Source organism: Tyto alba, unplaced genomic scaffold, assembly GCF_018691265.1.
Source record: "Tyto alba isolate M040663 unplaced genomic scaffold, T.alba_DEE_v4.0 Super-Scaffold_17, whole genome shotgun sequence".
Lineage (NCBI taxonomy): Eukaryota > Metazoa > Chordata > Aves > Strigiformes > Tytonidae > Tyto > Tyto alba.
In genome coordinates, this window is record NW_024881279.1 from 17812212 (window position 1) to 17831865 (window position 19654).

At 37.9% G+C, this 19654-nt stretch overlaps 1 protein-coding gene across 9 annotated transcripts in view; it reads left to right on the top strand.

Annotated features, from left to right (window-relative positions):
- The window catches only part of TENM2 (teneurin transmembrane protein 2), a 693894-nt gene that overhangs the window by 592722 nt on the left and 81518 nt on the right, over positions 1-19654 (top strand). For all 9 annotated transcript variants that reach the window (XM_042790512.1, XM_042790513.1, XM_042790514.1 and 6 more), the window contains 2 exons: positions 11426-11620; positions 17960-18160. In XM_042790512.1, the coding sequence (XP_042646446.1) occupies positions 11426-11620; positions 17960-18160 (396 nt within the window). The remainder of the gene's footprint in view (positions 1-11425; positions 11621-17959; positions 18161-19654) is intronic.

Here is a 19654-nt window from a genome sequence, read left to right on the forward strand (position 1 = left end):
ACACATTTTTAATTCAAATGTAGAAAAATGTTTAAATATCTGCAGCTAATGTGGAACTGTGCAATTAATCATGTTGTGCTTTAAATCTTTTCTTGTAAATTTAATAAGGCAAATAGTAATAACTAAAATGAGACCAAAGCAATCGGGGTTTTAAATACCCTGAATACTGCAGCCTATGGGTGCAATCCTACATCTACTGCACTGCTATTTAGCCAGAGCTAAACAATTACCAGAGAAGTAATAGTTTTTACACCATTCACTGGGAATGCTGTCAAATCTTACCAAAAATATTTGAAAAAATATTTTACTTTTTAATTTCTTTTTCTGGATGCATGGATTACTTCATTCTGTTAGTGCTTCTGTGTTATGAATCACAACGCTTATGTTTGAAAGCATAGTTCTGGTGTTTGGTGTTTGTCCTTACTGCTGCTTTTTGTGATCTTGAAGCATCATCTCTTCAATTACTCACTGGCTCTTTTCATTGAGATAGCTACTGAAACCTCTGAAATAGTTTAGTTTTCCCTTCCTCCTCAGTTTTTCTAATGATGAAGTTATCAAGATATACAAATGAAGACCTACATGCTTGCTTATGACAGTAGTCAGTTTTAACATCTGTTTATTTCCATCTGTTCATAGAAAGTAAAATTTATTTCTCCGCATGTTCTTGTATCAACTTCACTGCTTATATCTAAGAAGGAATTTCACAGTCCTGATTCTGTGTTACTAAGACACACAGGAAAAGTTTTAGGTTGCAAGTCAGTGCTTTCAGGACATTTGTATCCACCATCTACATACATTCTCCTCCAATCCCATGTATCATGCAGAGAGTTGAAAGAATTCTTCCCTCTTTCCCTCGCCACCCCCCCCCCCCTTTATTTTCAAAGGCACAAAATATATGGCAAACTGACCAGTCCTCCTGTGGTAAAGCAGAACCAGTTCAGAGTAATTTACGTTTCCTTGAATGCACTGATGCATATGAAAAATAAGTTAAACTGTGCTGCTCTTTCAACGATGTAGTAGATAGGGAGGATCCTAACTGGATTAGCTGCATATCGATCTACCCTTTTGCAAATCATCTTAGTGTACTGCATGGGGAACTACAATCTCCCCTTTAGCATAGGTAGTGATAGTTGCAGAGCTTCTGCCATAGTGGAGGGGGAGCAAACAGGCTGACGAAGTGTTGAATCCAGAATGTACTGACAAGAGAAATTCCTCAAGACATTTGAACCCTGGCACAACTAGCTGATTTTTCAAGTGTCTAGCTGAACTCAAATATAGTATTTTCTCTCTGTCTCCAATTTGTAGTTGGTTTTATACCACTTGAAAATCTTTTTTATGTTCAGCTGTGGCTTTTCCAGTGAGTCAGTACAGTGGCCTTTTTCTCTCCCCTCTCAGGGCTCCAATATCTTTAGAGAGCTAAAACTTAGATCTTTGTTGATGGTTAGCTAGATTGTCTTAGCTCATCTTCATGCTAGTAGTAATGGGGCTTCAGCCCTTTCAATCCACCACTAAATTAGTTCAAATGTATCTGACATTTGCTTAATTTTTATTTTAGCTATTCTTACAGACTGCATTGTTATTGTTATTACAAATACTATAAGGGTCTATTTATGAAGCAAATTTTTTTTATAACAAGTGTCCAACACCAAAGAGATAATTTTAAAACTTTGCTGTGGTTCTGGAAATTGCTGCTAGATAGTGTGGGGAGACAGTCATATTTCTTTCATAGATTTTTCGTAATAGTTGTAAGCAAAGCAGTTATCTAATGGAAATGGATGCTGTGTAGAACGGTAGAGGAGGGAACAGCAAGTGTTGTCTTTTTGACAGATAAGGTCACACTGAAAGCAATGAGAAAAACTATGACCTTTTTGATAAATTTTGGCCAAAGCAAAAGTTTGCTGAGTGTTCAGAAGAATGTAAATATTCATTGTGCAATTAATGCTGTTCTGTCACTTCTATAAAAAATCTTGCCATTTTTTTTGTAGAACAGCTTAAGTACTTATTGATTGAGAACTTCTCTAACTCCCAAAATGGAGGCATCCCCATATCTCTACAGGTATTTTAAATGAATTGAATTAATCATAGGCTTAAAAGTCTCTAGTGATCTTCGTTAACTTTCCTGGGTTTAATTAAAACATCTGTGCGCTTTTAATTTATCGATTCATCCAACTCATATGTCATGTTTTTAACACACCCCAGCATGCTCTGCATCATTTTTAACCCGATTTCCACTTAACTAAAGCAATTAAATTCACCCCGGATTAATTAAAGCATCCATACTTTAGTGCTTAAGTCAGCGTGTGCTGCTTTCCCCAAATGGTTTCTGAATGTCAGAGATTTGACACACCTGATGGGTTTTTTGTCCTTCTAGAAATTCTTCTGTGAATCTCTTTCTTGCTTACTAATGTGCAGTTTGACATAGCTAGGCAACAGGGCTTGGTAAAGCTGAGGTTTGGGCAACTGAAGTAAGGATTTCAGAGCATGACTACTATGAAGGGCTGTACATTTCCTCTTAATAGTGACCTGATACCTTCGAGCATAGAGTAACAGTACTACTAAATCATTTAAATTATTTGTGTGTTCTGTAGTCAAAGTAAACAGTTTCATGAAGTAACTAGAGAATGAAGTAAACAGAGAATGTCAGTAACAGCTGTTCATTCTTCTGCTTCTGGGTGAATTTCTACAAAATGACTTCTGCTTGGAAGAGCACAAGGTCTTAGAGCAACCTAAAGGATGTTCTAGATCTTCCTAATTGTCACTGTTCTTATGAAGATTTCAGCCTGACAGAAGTTAGTGATCTCTGACAAGCAGGCTGTCTAGTCAAAGTCCATTCTTCTTGACCATGCAAACACCATGTTTATGAGATACAAAGACGAGATGAGAGAAAACGGTCCTGGATTCATTCAGTCTCCCATTCCAGAATTACCTTCTTGGGGCTAAGTTTGCTAGGGTTGCTTACCAGGAAAGTCGCATAAAAGTAATATAAACTAGTAAAAGTGAATCAGTATAAACCATGGAGTGGTCTTAGAAGTTATTTCAGATTTCCATATCCATAAATGAACTCCAGATAAAACTAATAGGCAGGCAGACAAGTAGTAAAGTGTTCCCCCAACTGATTAAAATAGATTTAAACATAAAATATGAAGGAAAATGTTGTCAAACAAAGCAATTGTATTTTTAAACTACAAATAAGAATATATTTATTCTCTCCTAAATTTTAGAACTATATTATTGTCAAACACTTGGTATAAAAAAGGGATGAAAAGGGATGTGATAATTTGTTGTTTCAGTACTGTTTTGTTTAAAATAAAAATGTCTGGAGCCAACATTTAGAATCAGGTTTTCAGAAACTAACTTCTTAAATAACTGAGCTGATCTTCTAAAATGCAAATATTTGCAATTCCTTTGGTTTTATTGGTTCTATGGTTTTTAAGCCAGTTAGAAGTTAAGATTGTTTATATCTAAATAGGTATAACTTCACTTCGGGATGTTGACTGTAGGCAAGAACTTAGTTGTAGCTTTTAGGGTGAATCTAAAATTACTCAGGGTTTTGGTATACAATCATAGTAAGATTCAGCTCTATCATCAGTAAAATACATCTTCACCTGCTTACATCTTAAACTAATATGTCCATTTAAGAGAAATTAGCATTTGTAGACTAAATGTTATATATGCATCACCAAGATAAAGACCAAAAAGGGAAAGATGCCAGCACAATGGGACTCTGAATAGGTGTTTGGAACCAGGTGGTTGTAGATGACATTGGTTTTGGATCTTTCCTGTATTTGTACTCCAGTTTGGAGCTGACCTGGAATGCATTTATTGGTTTCAGATTAGATTCTGATAAACAATAATCCATCTTCTTCATATACTCACAAAATCATGCATAATCTCTCAGAAGTAGCACCTTAATCTCTGCTAAAAGGAAGTCCAATTGTGAGCGATTACACAGTTCAAATTAGTTAGAATGTAGAGGAACTTCACCCAGAAGGTTCACTGGGTGAAGGTAAGGGTCATTGGCAAGAAGCTTGACCTACATCTGTCTTCAGTACAATTCCCGTTGGTCAGTGAAACAAAGAACTTGATTTGTGTTCTGCTAGTGTATTTCATTTTTTTATGTAACTAGGAATTCTTGTAACTCTGTCCAGAGAACATTATCAAAACTGCCCAATCTGTAGGTTCAGATGATTTTTGAGAGACACTTATAGACTGTTAATATGGTTATATTAAAGACTTGAAAAACATTTACACTGTTTCATGAAATATAATGCTTTACTCCAAGCTTAGGGACATTGGGCTGACTTGAACTAGTGAGTATATTGAAGAATTGTCTGGATAAAACCAGACTCAAAAAGTTTGTTAATTCTTCTTGACGAGAAGACTCAAAATGTGTCCATATGTTTGGAAGTAGAACAAAGTTTTTGTCTGACCCCAAGAAAACTTTGTGTAAACTTCAGCAAGTGCTATGCATGCTAATATTGGTGTATATCTTCCACTGTTGGATCATGCTAGTTACAGTAGATAAATTAGATGTACAGGTATGTGGCCACATGTACAGAACAGGTGAACCTTACGCAGTTTAAAAGTGCATATGCTGTCAGGCACATTTCTTTTAATCTGTGTTCTTTAGCAAATGTTTCAGGACTAAATCTTACTTCCTCCTCCTAAACAGGAACATCTACAGATAAAAATAATCTTTATTTTTCTTTGGTCTGACAAAGTTCTGTACAGTTCAACAAGGGCCGAACGTATCTTACATAGGAGTATAGATAGTGTGTCTTCAGAATATGTATATTTCTATACAGATTATACTACAGAAGTAAAACTGTAATGATCCAGACCAAAACTCCATTTTACCCAGGATTTCAGCTCTGGTGGTGGCATATAGCAGATAGTCGAGAAAGACTAAAAATTGTACCTGTCTTCAATGCTTTTCCAGTAAATTCTTTTGGTTCTAGAGATAACGTGTTAGGTCTACATACAGTAGATGATGTCTCCTTGTGTATAGTGGCCTTTGTAGATTTTCATTCCACGAATTTTCTAATTATGTGTTCAATCAGGGAATGATTTTCCATGAGTTTTAACTTTTCAGATAATCTTGTGAAAATTGGTTGATGGAACAGTTAGCAGTATTTAGGGTGTAAGGGCACTTTAGATGGTGGCTAAGTGCTCTATTAGTGCAGCCTTAAACTTGTACTTCAACACTCAGTCCTAATTTCCCTCACTGCTTATGTTGTGAATAGGCAGTCAAGATCATCTTTTATGCATACCAACTTGTGGTAAGAATCTGGTTTATATGCAAGATTAGGGTTTACAGGCATTATGGATACAGGCTGGATGCAATTTTGTCCGTCCAGACCACTGACGCCCCTCACCCAACCTGCCATGAGCATCTCACCACAAAATTCTGTGGCATATATATTGAAAAATACTGACTTGATATGGGGTGACTCCTGACAGCCTGCCTAGGCTCTGAAGAAGCCTGTAGATGGCACAAAGGAAGCTAATCTTCTTATACCCTGTTTGAAAATTCAGATTTGGATGTAAAACTGAGCTGCTTGCAAAATAAGAGCAATATAAGGGCATTGCTTGTGACCTGGTCCAGAACAGGGAAGCATTGCAGATGCAAGTTCAAAAAGCTTTCAAGTCTGCATATTTTTGTGCCCGGAAACTCAAGTAACTTTCAAGAGAAGTATACAAATTTGTCTATTTTATGAGGAGGAACTGAAAAAAGTCTGCAGTAGAGAACTGACAGCCTAGATCCTAGTGGTACAGGACTCTCTCTGCACCAGGGTAATGTTTGCTCTACAGCAAGAGGAACCAAGCCAGAACTCTGCCTTCAAATCCTGTTTGGAACTTCAAGTAGCAGGGGAAGGCCTCTCAACCAAGCAACTGTGTAACTAAACCAAGTTCTGCAACAGCCTCCAAGAGTTTGACTCCTCACATATCCTTTACTGGTTTCTTGCCATGCTCTAGAAGAACACCTCTGGTGAGTATGTATGTGTGAACATTGTAAGGGTGGGTTAAAGGAGTGTGTACACAGACTGCAGCTGGGATACCTGTGTGTTAAGTGTCACTGGACAAAATGGTGGCTTTTGATGACAGACCATTTGGGCATTATTCCTTACCATCTCCCCTCCTAGTCCGTGTGTAACAGGCTGTTATCAAATCACCTTTCCTCATGCATCAGGGAATATTAACATTACTCCTAAATACCTATCCAAAGATAAACCTTGAGACACAGAGCTTTCAGAGGGATGTTTGGCTGGTCTTTCCTGCTCAATTCATGCTCTTAAATATGTGCATCCTACAGGACTCAAAGGTCTGTGGTATCCATTGATCAGCTGAGACCCATGTTAAGAACTTAGTCTGGTTTTGTTTGAATACTGGTAAAGGGCAGATTCACATCACCAAAACCACATTCAGGGTTAACACGTGTTGTTCTTATTCAGACTTCACTTAGGAGATACACCCTTACTTGCGTGTTGCCAGAACTACTTCTGAAGACCCCTATCCACTTTTTGTCAGTGCTGGTGTGTCATTGCAGTTATCTTTATGCAACCTATCTATCCACAGAAATGAGATGGAACTTGCTTGTTCCATTACATAAACCAACCTTCCTTCACACTCCTTCAACAGACTTTGAACAGTCAATTCTGTCCTGAAATAGGGGCCATCCACTTCATATAGGGAAAATAAGCAGTCCTAGATAACAAGAACTCTAGGTTACTCTTGAGTTGTTTACACAATCACGGAAGTCATCTGGATGTAAAATTAGAGTGGACTGTTTTGGCTCTCACCTTGCGGCAATATGGTCTAGCAAATAAGCATAGCAGACCCATTTTTAAACTGCCTTCTTCTGTTTTCTGTGGAAGAGTAGCTTGATTCTCTTTCTGTTCCTCACTTGGGACAGTCTATAAACCCGTACCAGAAACATTAATGAACAGTTATTTATTACAGCAGTGACAAGCCAGCTTCTTATAACCTAGACTTGCTAGGATTCTTGCTTACATGTTTCTCCTGCGATCTTAGTGACATGGCAGTCTTGGAAATGCCAAAATCTGACCAAGAACCTGTCATTTTTCTTTCTCAAAGTGATATTCCTGTCATATAGCTTGTAGAATAACCCCAACATAGGGTTGTAAATTAAATTTTGTAGCTTTAGGTTGCAAGTATCTTAATCTTAACTGTATTCATCTCATCCCTAAGGTTAAATGACAGATTATCTCAATTTTCCAAAGTCAGTTCTGGTGTCACTAGCATCTTGACAACGCATACTGCAGTGGCAGACCACTAAAGGCAGGTTACTGTTCAACTTACCTACAAGCTTCACAAGGACTGGATAGATTTATGAATCATAGCAAGACCTCTGACCTGCTAGAAGTATGAAGACAGGAATGAAAATCTCTGACACGGCTTTAAGCTTTACTTAAATTCCTGAAACACCATAGCAGAGTAACGGAACACTAAAAAACTACTGTGGAAGCTCTTTAGCCCAAGACCCAGCATCATCTTGTAATCTTTCTTCTGCTGTGCCAGTCGCTGGTGTCCCAGAAATTGAACCCTGCAAATTCAGATCAAAAGTGGGAGCTAAGAGTGGCCTTCCCTTAGACAAGTTCCAAATAGCAGATGCACATCTCTTAGCTGGACCACAGTTGCCCATTGCTTAATGAGACTTCGGGGCAAGGCGAGGAGAGAAGCAGTCTTAGAGCAGGTGGCTGGCACAGTATTATCTATCTAGGTCAGACTGGCCATATCTAAGTTGCTTGCTGGTTTTTGTTTTGTTTTGTTTTGTTTTTATTTATTTTAATAATGGATTTATTTCTACTCAGTCCCTCTTGCAAGGGGCTGTGTTGTTCAAATAGAGTTACTGCCTTTATTTGAGTTTTGACTCCAGAGGATTGCTTTGCAGAATAGAAGTCTTTTCGGGTGTTGAGTGCCATGTTGACCTATAAAACAACAAAACAAAAAATGCTATTCCTCACTTGTATCCAGCTTATAAGTCAACTCTAACTTTTTGTCTTTATAACTACAGGAACAAATATGCTTTGTCTGAAGAAACTGCCTACTGTCTACACTTAGCTTTCCTGGGACGTTTTCTTTCTATGCAACTTTATGACAGCATGGTGAGGATGCTGATGGGCAAAAGCAAGCCATATGCTGGCATGTCCCAATGCAGTTGGAGAATCCACATTGAGCAACCATTAATAATTAGAACATTGAGTCCCTGCAATGGCTCAGAATCATGTAGAGAATTTGCATCTAATAATATTACTTCTATGTTGGACTTGAGCAAAGGGACTGCAAGCTTAACCACTATATACAGGAGCTGAGAGGTGCCTTGTTCTAGAGAAAGATATTTTTGTGTTAAGACGGGTACTAGATAAAGGGACAGTATCTCTGCAATGTGTCAGGGTGTGGAAGGTGGCACCAAGAAACTTGCCACTCATGATTACTCCAGGTCTTTATGACAAGTTGCCTTCTGGTCACTTACCTCTAGATCTATACACCATGGCAAGTAAGGAGAGCAGGACTGAAGCGAATGCCTTTCTTACAGTGATTTGGGAAAATGTATCAATGTCAGCCCAAACAAGACCTTTAATTGCAGTGGTATGGAGAGTTATGGACAAAGGAATTTTTTGTGTCCCCAGGTCATCATACCTAAAGAGCAGAAGTGGTCCTTATTTGATCCCTTTCTTTATGACTCACCTATATGACTTGCAGTAGCAGCAGTTAGCATATCTAGACAGTGAAAACCCGTACATGCTGAGGAACTGAGATAGACTCCATGAGGTAATGCATGCAGACAGGAGTAGTAGTTAATCATATGGCATTCAAGTTGCTTCTAGTTGAGCACACTGTATATCGTGGAAGGGTGTTTGATGATGACATGCAAAAAGATGTAAAATAGGCTGTCCTAGAGCACAGCATGGACATAATGGATATTTGTCTGTATCGAAATTCAATCCAGCTGTTTCAGTAAACTTAGTTCTGAAACCAGCTGCAAAAGAAAAACCAGTAGAACTTTAAACTTTTTCACTGAACACAGTAAAGTACATGTGAACATGTGTCACATCTGAAATCAGAAAGTTGCTGCTAGAAATTATATCTTATTCAGTTTTGTATTAATTTTTGGAGTGAGTGTCGTGGTTTGAGCCTGGTCGGCATCCAACCACCCCACAGCTGATCACCCACCCTCCCCCCCCCTATCTGGGAATGGGGGAGGTGTAAAGGGAGACTCGCAGGTTGAGATAGGAACAGTTTAATAATGGTAATAAAATGAAAACAATGACAGTAATAGGAAATAAAAATGGGCAATGCACAGTACAGTTGCTCACCACCAGCTGACCAATACCCAGCCCGTTCCCGGCCAGCGATCCCGAAATACCAAAATCCTGCAATAGCAATCCCGGAAGCGAGAGAGAGAGAGAGAGAGAGAGAGAGAGAGAGAGAGAGAGAGAGAGAGAGAGAGAGTCCTCCTTCCTGACCACCCCTCCTCTATACAGTGAGCACGACGTTCCAGGATATGGAATATTTCATTGGCCAGTTTGGGTCTGGAGCTCTGGCCGTGCTCCCTCCCTGCTCCCTGTGCCCTCGCGCACGGGCAGGACATGGGGAATCGGAGAGTCCTCGAAATCTCAGTAGCAGCTGAAAACATCAGTGTGCTATCAGCATTCTTCTCATACCAAACCCAGTGCTGAATCTAAAACACAGCACTATTCTAGTTACCAAAAAGGAATATTAACTCTATTCCAGCCCAAACCAGGACAGTGAGGAAGAAAAAGATTGAACAAGACTCACAGTAAGAGAGGACACCAGGAATGCAGTAGAGTGGAGTCCTATTGCTACCAAAAGATGGAAAATATGGCCCTGACAGAGGAGGGATAGCAAAAAAACCCCAAACTTCGGCATACTGATCACGTTATTATTCTACTGTAGAAGAAATAGGCTAAAAAAGATTATACATGTGACGTGGCTCATCAACCTGTAGTCATAATTGAAATAATTCTCAGCACTGTAAATTTTAGCTAACATCTCAGGTTACAAATCTGAATATATTTTTTTCTGATGATTTTTTTCCCATTTTAAATAAGAAAATTCTTGAAAAAAATATATCCTGAAAAGTGTTTTTGCAGCAGATTTGTGGGACACCTAGGATTAACAAGAGTTACAGGACTGAACAGTGGAAAAGTTGTATAACTGGACAATTACACATTTCTTTGTAGGAAATCGATTACTTGGATTCTTCTTGATCATTCAGATTAAAGGGATAATAGAATCAAGAAGGCATTAGGACCTTTTAATGATTAATAGTAGCTTTTGAGTATATTTTTGACACTGTAAAACTAGCTGTTAGTTTCTAATTGCTTTGAAGGGTGAAAAGACAGGGAGATACTTTTCTGTCTATCAAACTGCATCAGAGAGAAGAGCACGAAAGTGTACCTTTTCTCAAGGATTCACTTCATTACTCCCATTTTCTGTTATTCCTCTGTTATTTTTTCCATTTCTCTGGCTGGTAACCACACATTCAGTCTTTGGCAGGCATGTAAATTCACAGATTGCCATGTTCACATGGGAGACGTGGGCATATAGGAGTGTGAATATGCCTTAGTGTAACATTTATGTGCAACTGGCTTTTAGTAAACCACTTGTTTCTTTCCATCGCTCTGCATATGTACAACATCTGATTCCTGGCATCCAAGACCTGCTGACTACCTTTATTATTCACAGGCTTCACTTCATTTGCATAAATGAATATTTGCTCAGAATGTGTCTCACTCCCTTAATACAAGAGGGAAGGATGAGGGTTAATGGTGCTTTCTTGCCATTATACACAGAGTAAGAGCAGTCACTCTGGGATTTGGGAAAACAAGGTTCAGCAGGGATATTGGTGGCAAGGTTCATTTATTGTAGATGAAACCTTGTGCTATTCCTGTGTTCAAGATTATTGCACTGAAAAAAAACAAGTCAAAGAGTCTAGAAATTTTTTTGGACGTTACATTAAAAAAGTGTTATGGAAGAAGAAAGATGCTATATAATAAAATGTTCTGGGGACAGTGTTTTGTATTCTGTTACCTGTGAAAATTGGATGTTACCTAGTGGAACAAAGCAGAGTAATGTCACACTCAAATCTGTTCACGTTACCTCATCAGTTATCCCAAACACTATCAATAGACTATAAAGAATGGCAATTGTATTCTCAGAATGGCCAACAAATGTGTACTTTATAAAAGAGTAATCAGATTATTTCTTTGGAAAATGAAGAACTGAACTACAACAAATTATCTTAGATTTTTTTTTTTTTACCCAGTAAATGAACATATTTGAATATATGTTTAAGTATTTGGTAGTGGATTTTTAGTGCACTTTTACATTAATACATGCATGACCCTCTATGCTGTTTTTCTTTCATTCCATTTTCCAGCTGCCTGCCCGGTTCTGTGCAGTGGCAATGGTCAATACTCTAAAGGCACCTGCTTATGCTACAGTGGCTGGAAAGGTCCAGAATGTGATGTACCCATCAGCCAATGTATTGATCCCTCATGTGGAGGTCATGGTTCCTGCATCGAAGGGAACTGTGTCTGTTCTGTTGGCTATAAAGGAGAAAACTGTGAAGAAGGTAGGACATTTTCGTTCAATGTTGTAAGTTCGCTTGCTGGGTTTTGGAGTTATTTAATGGGTAGATGTCATGGTTTGAGCTCAGAGAGCAACTGAGCACTACACAGACACTCACTCCCCCCTTAACAGGCAGAGTAGGACACTAAGAAGAATCACCACATCTTGAAACACCTTCCCCCCACCTCTCCCTCCTTCCCAAGCTCAGCTCTGCTCCAGATTTCTCTACCTCCTCCCCAGTGGGCAGGGAATGGGGAATGCTGTCAGTGTTGCTGCTTCTTCCATCTTTGTGGGAGGGGAGCTTCAGGTACTTCTTGCCCCTGCTCCATTGTGGTCCCTCTCTCACAGCAGACAGTCCTCCACAACCTTTTCTCCGACCAGAGTCCCTCCCACAGGCTGCAGCCCTTCCCGAGCTGCTCTGGCGTGGGACACCCCTGCACGCTGCAATCCTCCCAGTGCTGAATTACAGCAGTGGGGGCTGCTTCTTCCCACAGGATCCTGGATGCCTTCGGGCACAGCTGCCTTAATTTTCCATGTGGGGCCCCCACAGGCCATATATCAGTGTCTGCTCCACCGCAGACCTCCATGGGTGGCAGGGGGGGCCGCCCTGCCGTCTCCCCACAGGATACAGGGGGGTCTCTGCTCCGGCACCCCCCCTTCCTTCTTCTTCCGTTCCTCCACTGACCTTGGTGTTCACGCAGCTGCCACAACTCCTCCTCACAAGTCCCACTCCTCCTCCCAGGTTCCCCTTCTTAAATACGTTATCACAGAGGAGCAGCCACAGTCAGTAACTGGCTTGGCCTTGGCCAGAGGTGGGTCTGGCTTGGAGCCGGAGGAGCTTCGAGAAGCTTCTCACACAGTCCACCGCTGTAGCCCCCTCCCCTGCTACCAAAAACCCTACCACTCACTCAAACCCAGGACAGTAGAAAAAAAAGGAAGGAACAGAATCAAAATTTAAATGTAAAGCTACTGTAGTAGATTACTGTGAAAGAGGGGTAAAAATGTAGTCCATCAAAATTTTACTGATCTATCAAAGTTCAGGCAAAACTTGCCTTCTGTATACGTTGTTTTGCATTAGTAAGAATGTCTGCCACAACTAAATCTGGAAAATTCCTTTGTTGAAGAGTGAAGATAAATCTTTTCTTATGGATTATATTTATTGAACAATTTAGATGTGAAATGCAGGGGAAAAAGGAGCAGCAGTAGACAAAATTGTATAGCTGAAGCTCCACACAGCAAACATACCAGTCACTATTAAGACAGAAGTTGATGAAAGAAATTTGAAAGACTTAGGTATCCATGCTACTTACAGACTTAATGTAGGGCAAATTACTCCTGTTAGCTGCAATCATATGGGATTAAAGAAAGGTAAATGGCACACCGAAATGATAACTGTCCTTTAAATGCAGAAAAGCTCTTCATGTTGGAAGTGTCCAATTCCTTGTGTACATAGAATGAGTAAATTTAACAAAATAACCCATGCAAAATGTGGTTATATATTCAGTTTGATACTGGGTTTATTCACAGTGTTTTCTGTTAGAATGGACAACAAAAAATGTTTTGCTTCTTTTAAAAAAATATATTAGTATGGCTTTAAAAGGGAATTCAACTCCCTACTAAATAGACAGTTCAGCATACCTTGGCACATCCTCAGAGCAGTCACAGTTCAAGATACTTTATGATGACATTCCAGAGTTTATTAAGCCTCCAAAAGGAGGACCACTTTGAGGACTAAAGTGAGAGGACTAGAGCTGCATGGTTTTAGGACTAAAGAGTCTCTATGGAGTACTCTGAGTGGGATGCAGAGCTGTCCACCACATGTATCGATTTTTATCTTACATTATAGTAAACAAAGGGAAGAAAACTACAGGAATCTAAACCACTAAGGGTTTTATTCTTGTGTGTGGCTGTAGTCGTTGCTGTTAGGGCAAGATCTGGCATTAGTCTGAGGGAATTTGTTTTGCTAAAAGCAAAAAAAAGCAAGGATCCTCACTAGTGGGACTGCCAATGCTTCAACTGTTCGTTCCTGTCATCCCTTTCCAGGAAAGCTTCACAACACTGATGATTAAAGCTCTAATCCAGAACTCAGTTGAATTCAGTAGAGTTTTTCCATTGTTTTTAATGGGTTACATTTTAAGCTATATCCAGAAAATTCTGTAATGTCCTTTTTGTCTGCTAGAATTGATAGTTCTCAGTTCACCCTGAGTGTATGATTATAGGAAATACTCAATTATTATCTGAAATGCCTTGCTACAGCTAGCATTCTCATTGAACTCAAAGATGGAAAAGACTGTCTTTAGCACGCTTTACAGCATCCGGTCTATTCCCCAGGAATGCAGGAGCTCTTTTTCTGGTATTAGCTGCAATTGTTTGCTTAGTCTAATTAAGTTACATAAATTTCATCATGTTCTGTGTTGTCATATAAGTGCTCGTATTATTAGAGAGACTATGGTAGATGGCCTAAAAATATCTTTCTTTCATTTGGTTCTGTAAATTTTACCTTGTAAGCAGTTCCTCTCCCATCTTGATTGTAATTTCTGGCTACTTGCATGGAATTCTGTCTCTACTTTCAATTGTCTAGAATGGCTCTGATATATCTGGGCTAGAGAACTTGGATCCCCTAGCACTCCTAAAAGAGAAATAGTTTCTTGTAGAGCTTAATTCGTCTTACCCTAAGGTGAATGTTTGAAATGGGTGAAACAAAGACATCATCAACTCTGGAGAAGTTTATAGAACAAGCTAGTGCGTATCTTTTTGCAAAGGTGCTAACACCATTCAAAGTTGGAAACACTGCAAAACAGTCAGTCAACAAAGTTTTGGAGGAGGTGAATTACTGTGTGAGGTGAAAGGATATACATTATTATTCAACACTGTGCTTGAAAGGGTGAGTTTTTTCTTAAAAACATAAATGGATTATGAACACAGGAGGTGATGACTGCAAACTCGGAAGGGGCCAATAGCATGACAAGAAAGGTTAAAATAACATTTTACATACATCATTGAGCAGTAAATAAGTCAATAAATTAATTTACAAATAAATAAAAAACATTTAATTTCTTCTGTACATGTTTCTCACATTAATGCAAGAGCTATGGGAAAAAGGGTATGATATGAAGTGGAGTCTCTCCAGTTGCAGGTAATCATCCGATCTTATTTAAAGTTTTTTCATGAATTAAAATTCTACTATTCTAATGGTAGAATAATAAAAATAAATATATCTATATTGATATATAATATATTAAATCTCCTCTATTGATTTGAGCTTCCAAAAGGAAGGGCAAAAGTTGATTCATTCACTATTTTCCAACTAGGATATTGAATTAGAACAAGTGGGTCAGCATTTTTTCTTCCCATTAGCTTTTTATTTCTGATATTTATCATGGTCATATTTTTCAAACAATTTACCTGAAATGAAAGTGGCACCAAAATCAATATTTGTGATGCACAATTTTTGCAGCATAAACACTGTTGTTCTATTAACAAATTTGCACACGAGATTAAGTGGCATGTTTGTCAGGTTGCATTCAATCTGGTTTGGGAGGAGACAAGTGAAATTGCCAAATTAGGTTAAGTTAAGGGTGGTTTTCTTGTCAGCTTCATGGTCGAGTCATTTTTCAATGACATTTAACTTCATAAGTGTAATTCATGACTCTTTGGGGGCTTTATGGTACATATTGTTCAGAAAACTCCTTGACCTCCTTTTTTGTCCTTAGGGATATAAATTGCTTTCAGTACCTTTTTTGTCAAATCTACAGAGGGCCCAATACTAAATGAGCTCTAATGATGTGAGCTGCCAAGGGGCTATGAGTTCTAAGTCTAATGGACTTACTAGCTAAGGTGCGTTCTCCTTTGTTTAATCACCAAAGAAGCTCCATTTATAAATCCTTATTAAATACCATTATAAACCCTTCTAAAGACTCGGGCTAGAACCTTTGCAGCATAAGTCAGTGTAGTTCTATTGCAGATAATCATGTTATGCTAATTTTAGCAGCTGAGGATCTGGCCCAAGATGATAATTCTAAAAGCATGTATTAAAATAGAAAAAGATTTAAGTTCAAAGTAAAAGCTCTCTTCAATTTAAGCTTTGAAAGCTGTTACTTACCCATGTGATAGAACAAAAGAGCTATAAAGTATATTTGTCCAGAACAAAGGACAAAGGTGGTTACTGTGTTATTCTATAAAACAAGAGAGATTGGGGGCTTAGGGTGTACTGATAGGCTTATTCTGTAGAAATACGGCTCAGCTGCATGGATACTGTAATTCAGGGTAGAGGAAAGACAGTTAATTTATGTAGCAGAAGGTACTGTTATTCATATGCTCCACATTGATTTCATTAGTACTTTCATTTGAGAAGGAAGATGATACATTTCTGACATGGAGAGTACATTAGGACTCATCAATATCTCCTAAAGTCAGCTGTCTTGCCACATATAATGTTATACACATACTACACTTTTCAATTTTCCATTAAAATATCATCATCTAAAAAAAAAAAAAAAAAAAAAAAAGAGTAGACTAAATTTAGGGGAAAAAAAGTAACCTTCATCCTAAGAGTAAACTGACCTAAATCTTTGTGCTCTTTATTTCTTTATTCAGTCAGATTGTTTTATCACAGATCTGTGTCTATTGGGTTCAACAGAAAAAGTAAGAAAACTTATTCTAAACTTTGGACAGTTTTTAATTTTGTTAAGCACCAAGAAGGAATAACAGTACAGGATAAGCATTCTGGATAATTTTAAAACAATTTATGAATTTATCAAGCCTTATCTGAACTGAACCACAAACCAATCTTGGTTTACCTATAAATACAGAATTGCATTATAATATTTTCATGTCCAATTAACTAAGCATTAAATCTTTAAAAAAAAAAAAAACAAAAAAAAACAAAAAAACAAAACAAAGAAAAAAATCTACAACCAGTTTCATTAAAATGGAAATCTTATAAGAAATTTTATAGTAATTTATTCCTGTACTACTGTAATCTGAATTAAAGTTGAAACTATTCTGATAACTCATGCTATTGCATCTCTAAATGTACCTGCCTCAATCTTCTGAGTTGTATGTGATCTATATACTTGTTTTAAATGTTCTGCAGCTACATAAAATAATTTGACAAGACTCTATGTTTATAGAAAAGTTGAGATTTGAAAGATCAAATATTGTTCACATAAGGTAGAGTGAAAATGTCTCTCCCTTAATTTAGAAGGATCAATTTGGAAAAGATGAGAGATAAATCACTTTCATTATAAACTCAGATCTTCCTGGAGCTGGAACAGAGAATGCCAATCATTCTTGGTCCTTCTGTTGTGAGCTAATATATAACAGTCATGAGATGAATTCATTTCGTTTAGGACATGAATTTGACCTTGGCCCTCAATTCCACAGCAAAAGACAGTTGGTAAAGCCTCTATGTTGGTATTTTCAGTAAAGCATAGTATACTTTTACAGATTCATTATATATGATAAAAATTTGGAAAACCATGATGCTACTGATAGATTTTATTTGAGAGACAGCTCATAGCATTCCTTTATTTATCAGGATTGAAATAGCAACCAAAACTTCACAGGATGATTTTCCATCTTAGCTATTTTCACTTTCTCAGCCTATTTCTGGATTGAGAAAAGATGAAATCCACATCTATATCTGTTTTTCTTTATTTCTTTAAGAGGAATTATCTGCTGGTTAGAATATGGGTTGAAGTAACTAGGACGCTCGGTTTCACAGCTCAGCTACTAATAGACCATGAATCAAATGTTCAAAAGTGCCTGAATAATGCAGGAGTCCAAATGAAGCTGAAAGCCACTGATACTTTGACTTCTAGGTACTGGAAGTGGATATCAAAATGTTATTCTCACAATGTTCTAACATTTCAATAGTAATAATAGCAGTACTGATGAAGATACTCCAAAGAAAAATATCCTTTTTAAAGTGTAATTTACTCAGTTATTATTTATTGTTATTTAAATATAGTACATGAGTCATTGGGACTTCATTTCTTCTGAAATACGTTGTCCCCAGGTGAAGGCTTATGTGTGGAACTCTTATTATATATATTTGTTATTTTATCTTTGTGCTTCTTCACTACAGCATTCCTGCAGTAAGTTTTCATCATTCGGTCACACCCTGTTTTATTTGGAACTAATGTAAAGCACAAATTACTTCACACTATCCCATTCTCAGACCAGGTGTTAATATGACTTGAAGAACTACATCAATTTGCTTTATATAAAAGTGATATAAATGCAGTGATAAAAACTTTTCAGAGCACGCATCTACATGTTTTCCAGACATCATATTGTGTGAACTGACCTTTCTCTACATTGTTTTTGTTTTCTTCTGTAGTTGATTGCTTAGATCCAACATGCTCCAACCATGGAGTCTGTGTGAATGGAGAGTGCCTCTGCAGCCCAGGCTGGGGTGGAATAAATTGTGAGCTCCCCAGAGCCCAGTGTCCCGACCAGTGTAGTGGGCACGGTACCTACCTGTCTGACACAGGTCTTTGTAGCTGTGATCCCAACTGGATGGGGCCCGACTGCTCCGTTGGTAAGAAACAATTTTTTTCCTGATTTTGCAGTGATGTTCCTATTTTGGTAAAATGTTAATATCTATGTCAAGTTTGAAATGCAAATAATTTAGAAAATTGCCTTGGGAACATGTTTGGTCCTCTTTAGTTATGTCGAGAACAAGTGTGTATATATCTTAGAATATATACTGGCTTTTGTGACATTCTTACTTTGGGACTATCAGCTGGGGGGTAGGTGGGGATGCAGGTCAGGAGTTTGTATTTCGTTCTAATACTGACCCTCATTTGGACCGAAAAATTTACTTAAGTGCTTCACATCTGTTTCCCAACTGTAGATGAAAACTTCCATAATTTATAAATATGTTTATAACATTGGAGGAATGGAAAACACTACAATTAAGTATGTTTTGGGGATTCGCTTTACTGTGCATCAAAATGATACTCTTTTATGAAAAAAATCACACGACAGAGAAACCTCTTTTCAAATAAAGGGTATTTTTCCATTTTCAGTTATACATAGAATATTTTTTAAAATTATTTTAGAGCAAATAACACTAAAAAGCAGGCACAGAATTATAAAGCGTAGGCTAGAAAATTTCATCCTCTCCAAAGCTACAGTTGTAAAACTTGTTTATTCTAACAGAAGGAGCTAAAGAAAAAAAAAACAGTTTTGACAAGACAACAAATGTTCTATTTGTGGGGAAAAAATACTGGGAGTTTTACATTTACCTTGAGACAGAGCTGTAGGCCATAAGCAAGTCTCTCAAAATAATATTTACAGTTTTCACATTTATTGAATTATTTCCTAAAATTAATGACTTAGAATACCCTACCAGTGAAATGAATATCAAGATGTATTTTTTCTGATTCATACATCAGCAGCTAGAAAAAATCATGAATGAGAGTTTCACTGTCAATTTTTGGCTGATGCATGAGGCAAAAGACCCCTCTGCTTTTCTAGAACTTCAGCTGGCAGAGAGCAGTAGAATAGTTTTTGGAGTGAGACTGACCATGCTAGTAATGGGATTCCAAAATTTCTCCCTTGAAAATGTCTTTTACCCATCACTCCTAGAATCTAAGTGACTCTGAATTGTCACCATTCTCTGCTGAAGGAGTTTTAGGTGAGTTTCAGTCTCATTCCTAGCAAATCAATGTCTGTATCAAAATCACCAGAGATCCGGGGTTGGGTAAAACAGCTACGTGCTCCCCTTATTCGCTCTGACAGGTGTTGAAGAACTTAACCTCTGAAACTTGTTTGTATCTGAATAGAGGACGCAGCTCTACAGCAGTCTGTTCAGCATACATTAGCAGATTTTATTTAAACAACTTTTTACTTTAATCTAGTTTGGTTTTAAGCAAATGTTAAACACTGTTTTGACCAGAGTGCGAACTATATGCTTTTGACAGCAGTAACAGCATTCCTGTTCTACTCACTTTTCCCTTCATGACTAGGTTGCTGCTTCTGCCCCGATGCCACTGACACACGCTGGCTATGATATTTTTCTTTTCTTCTC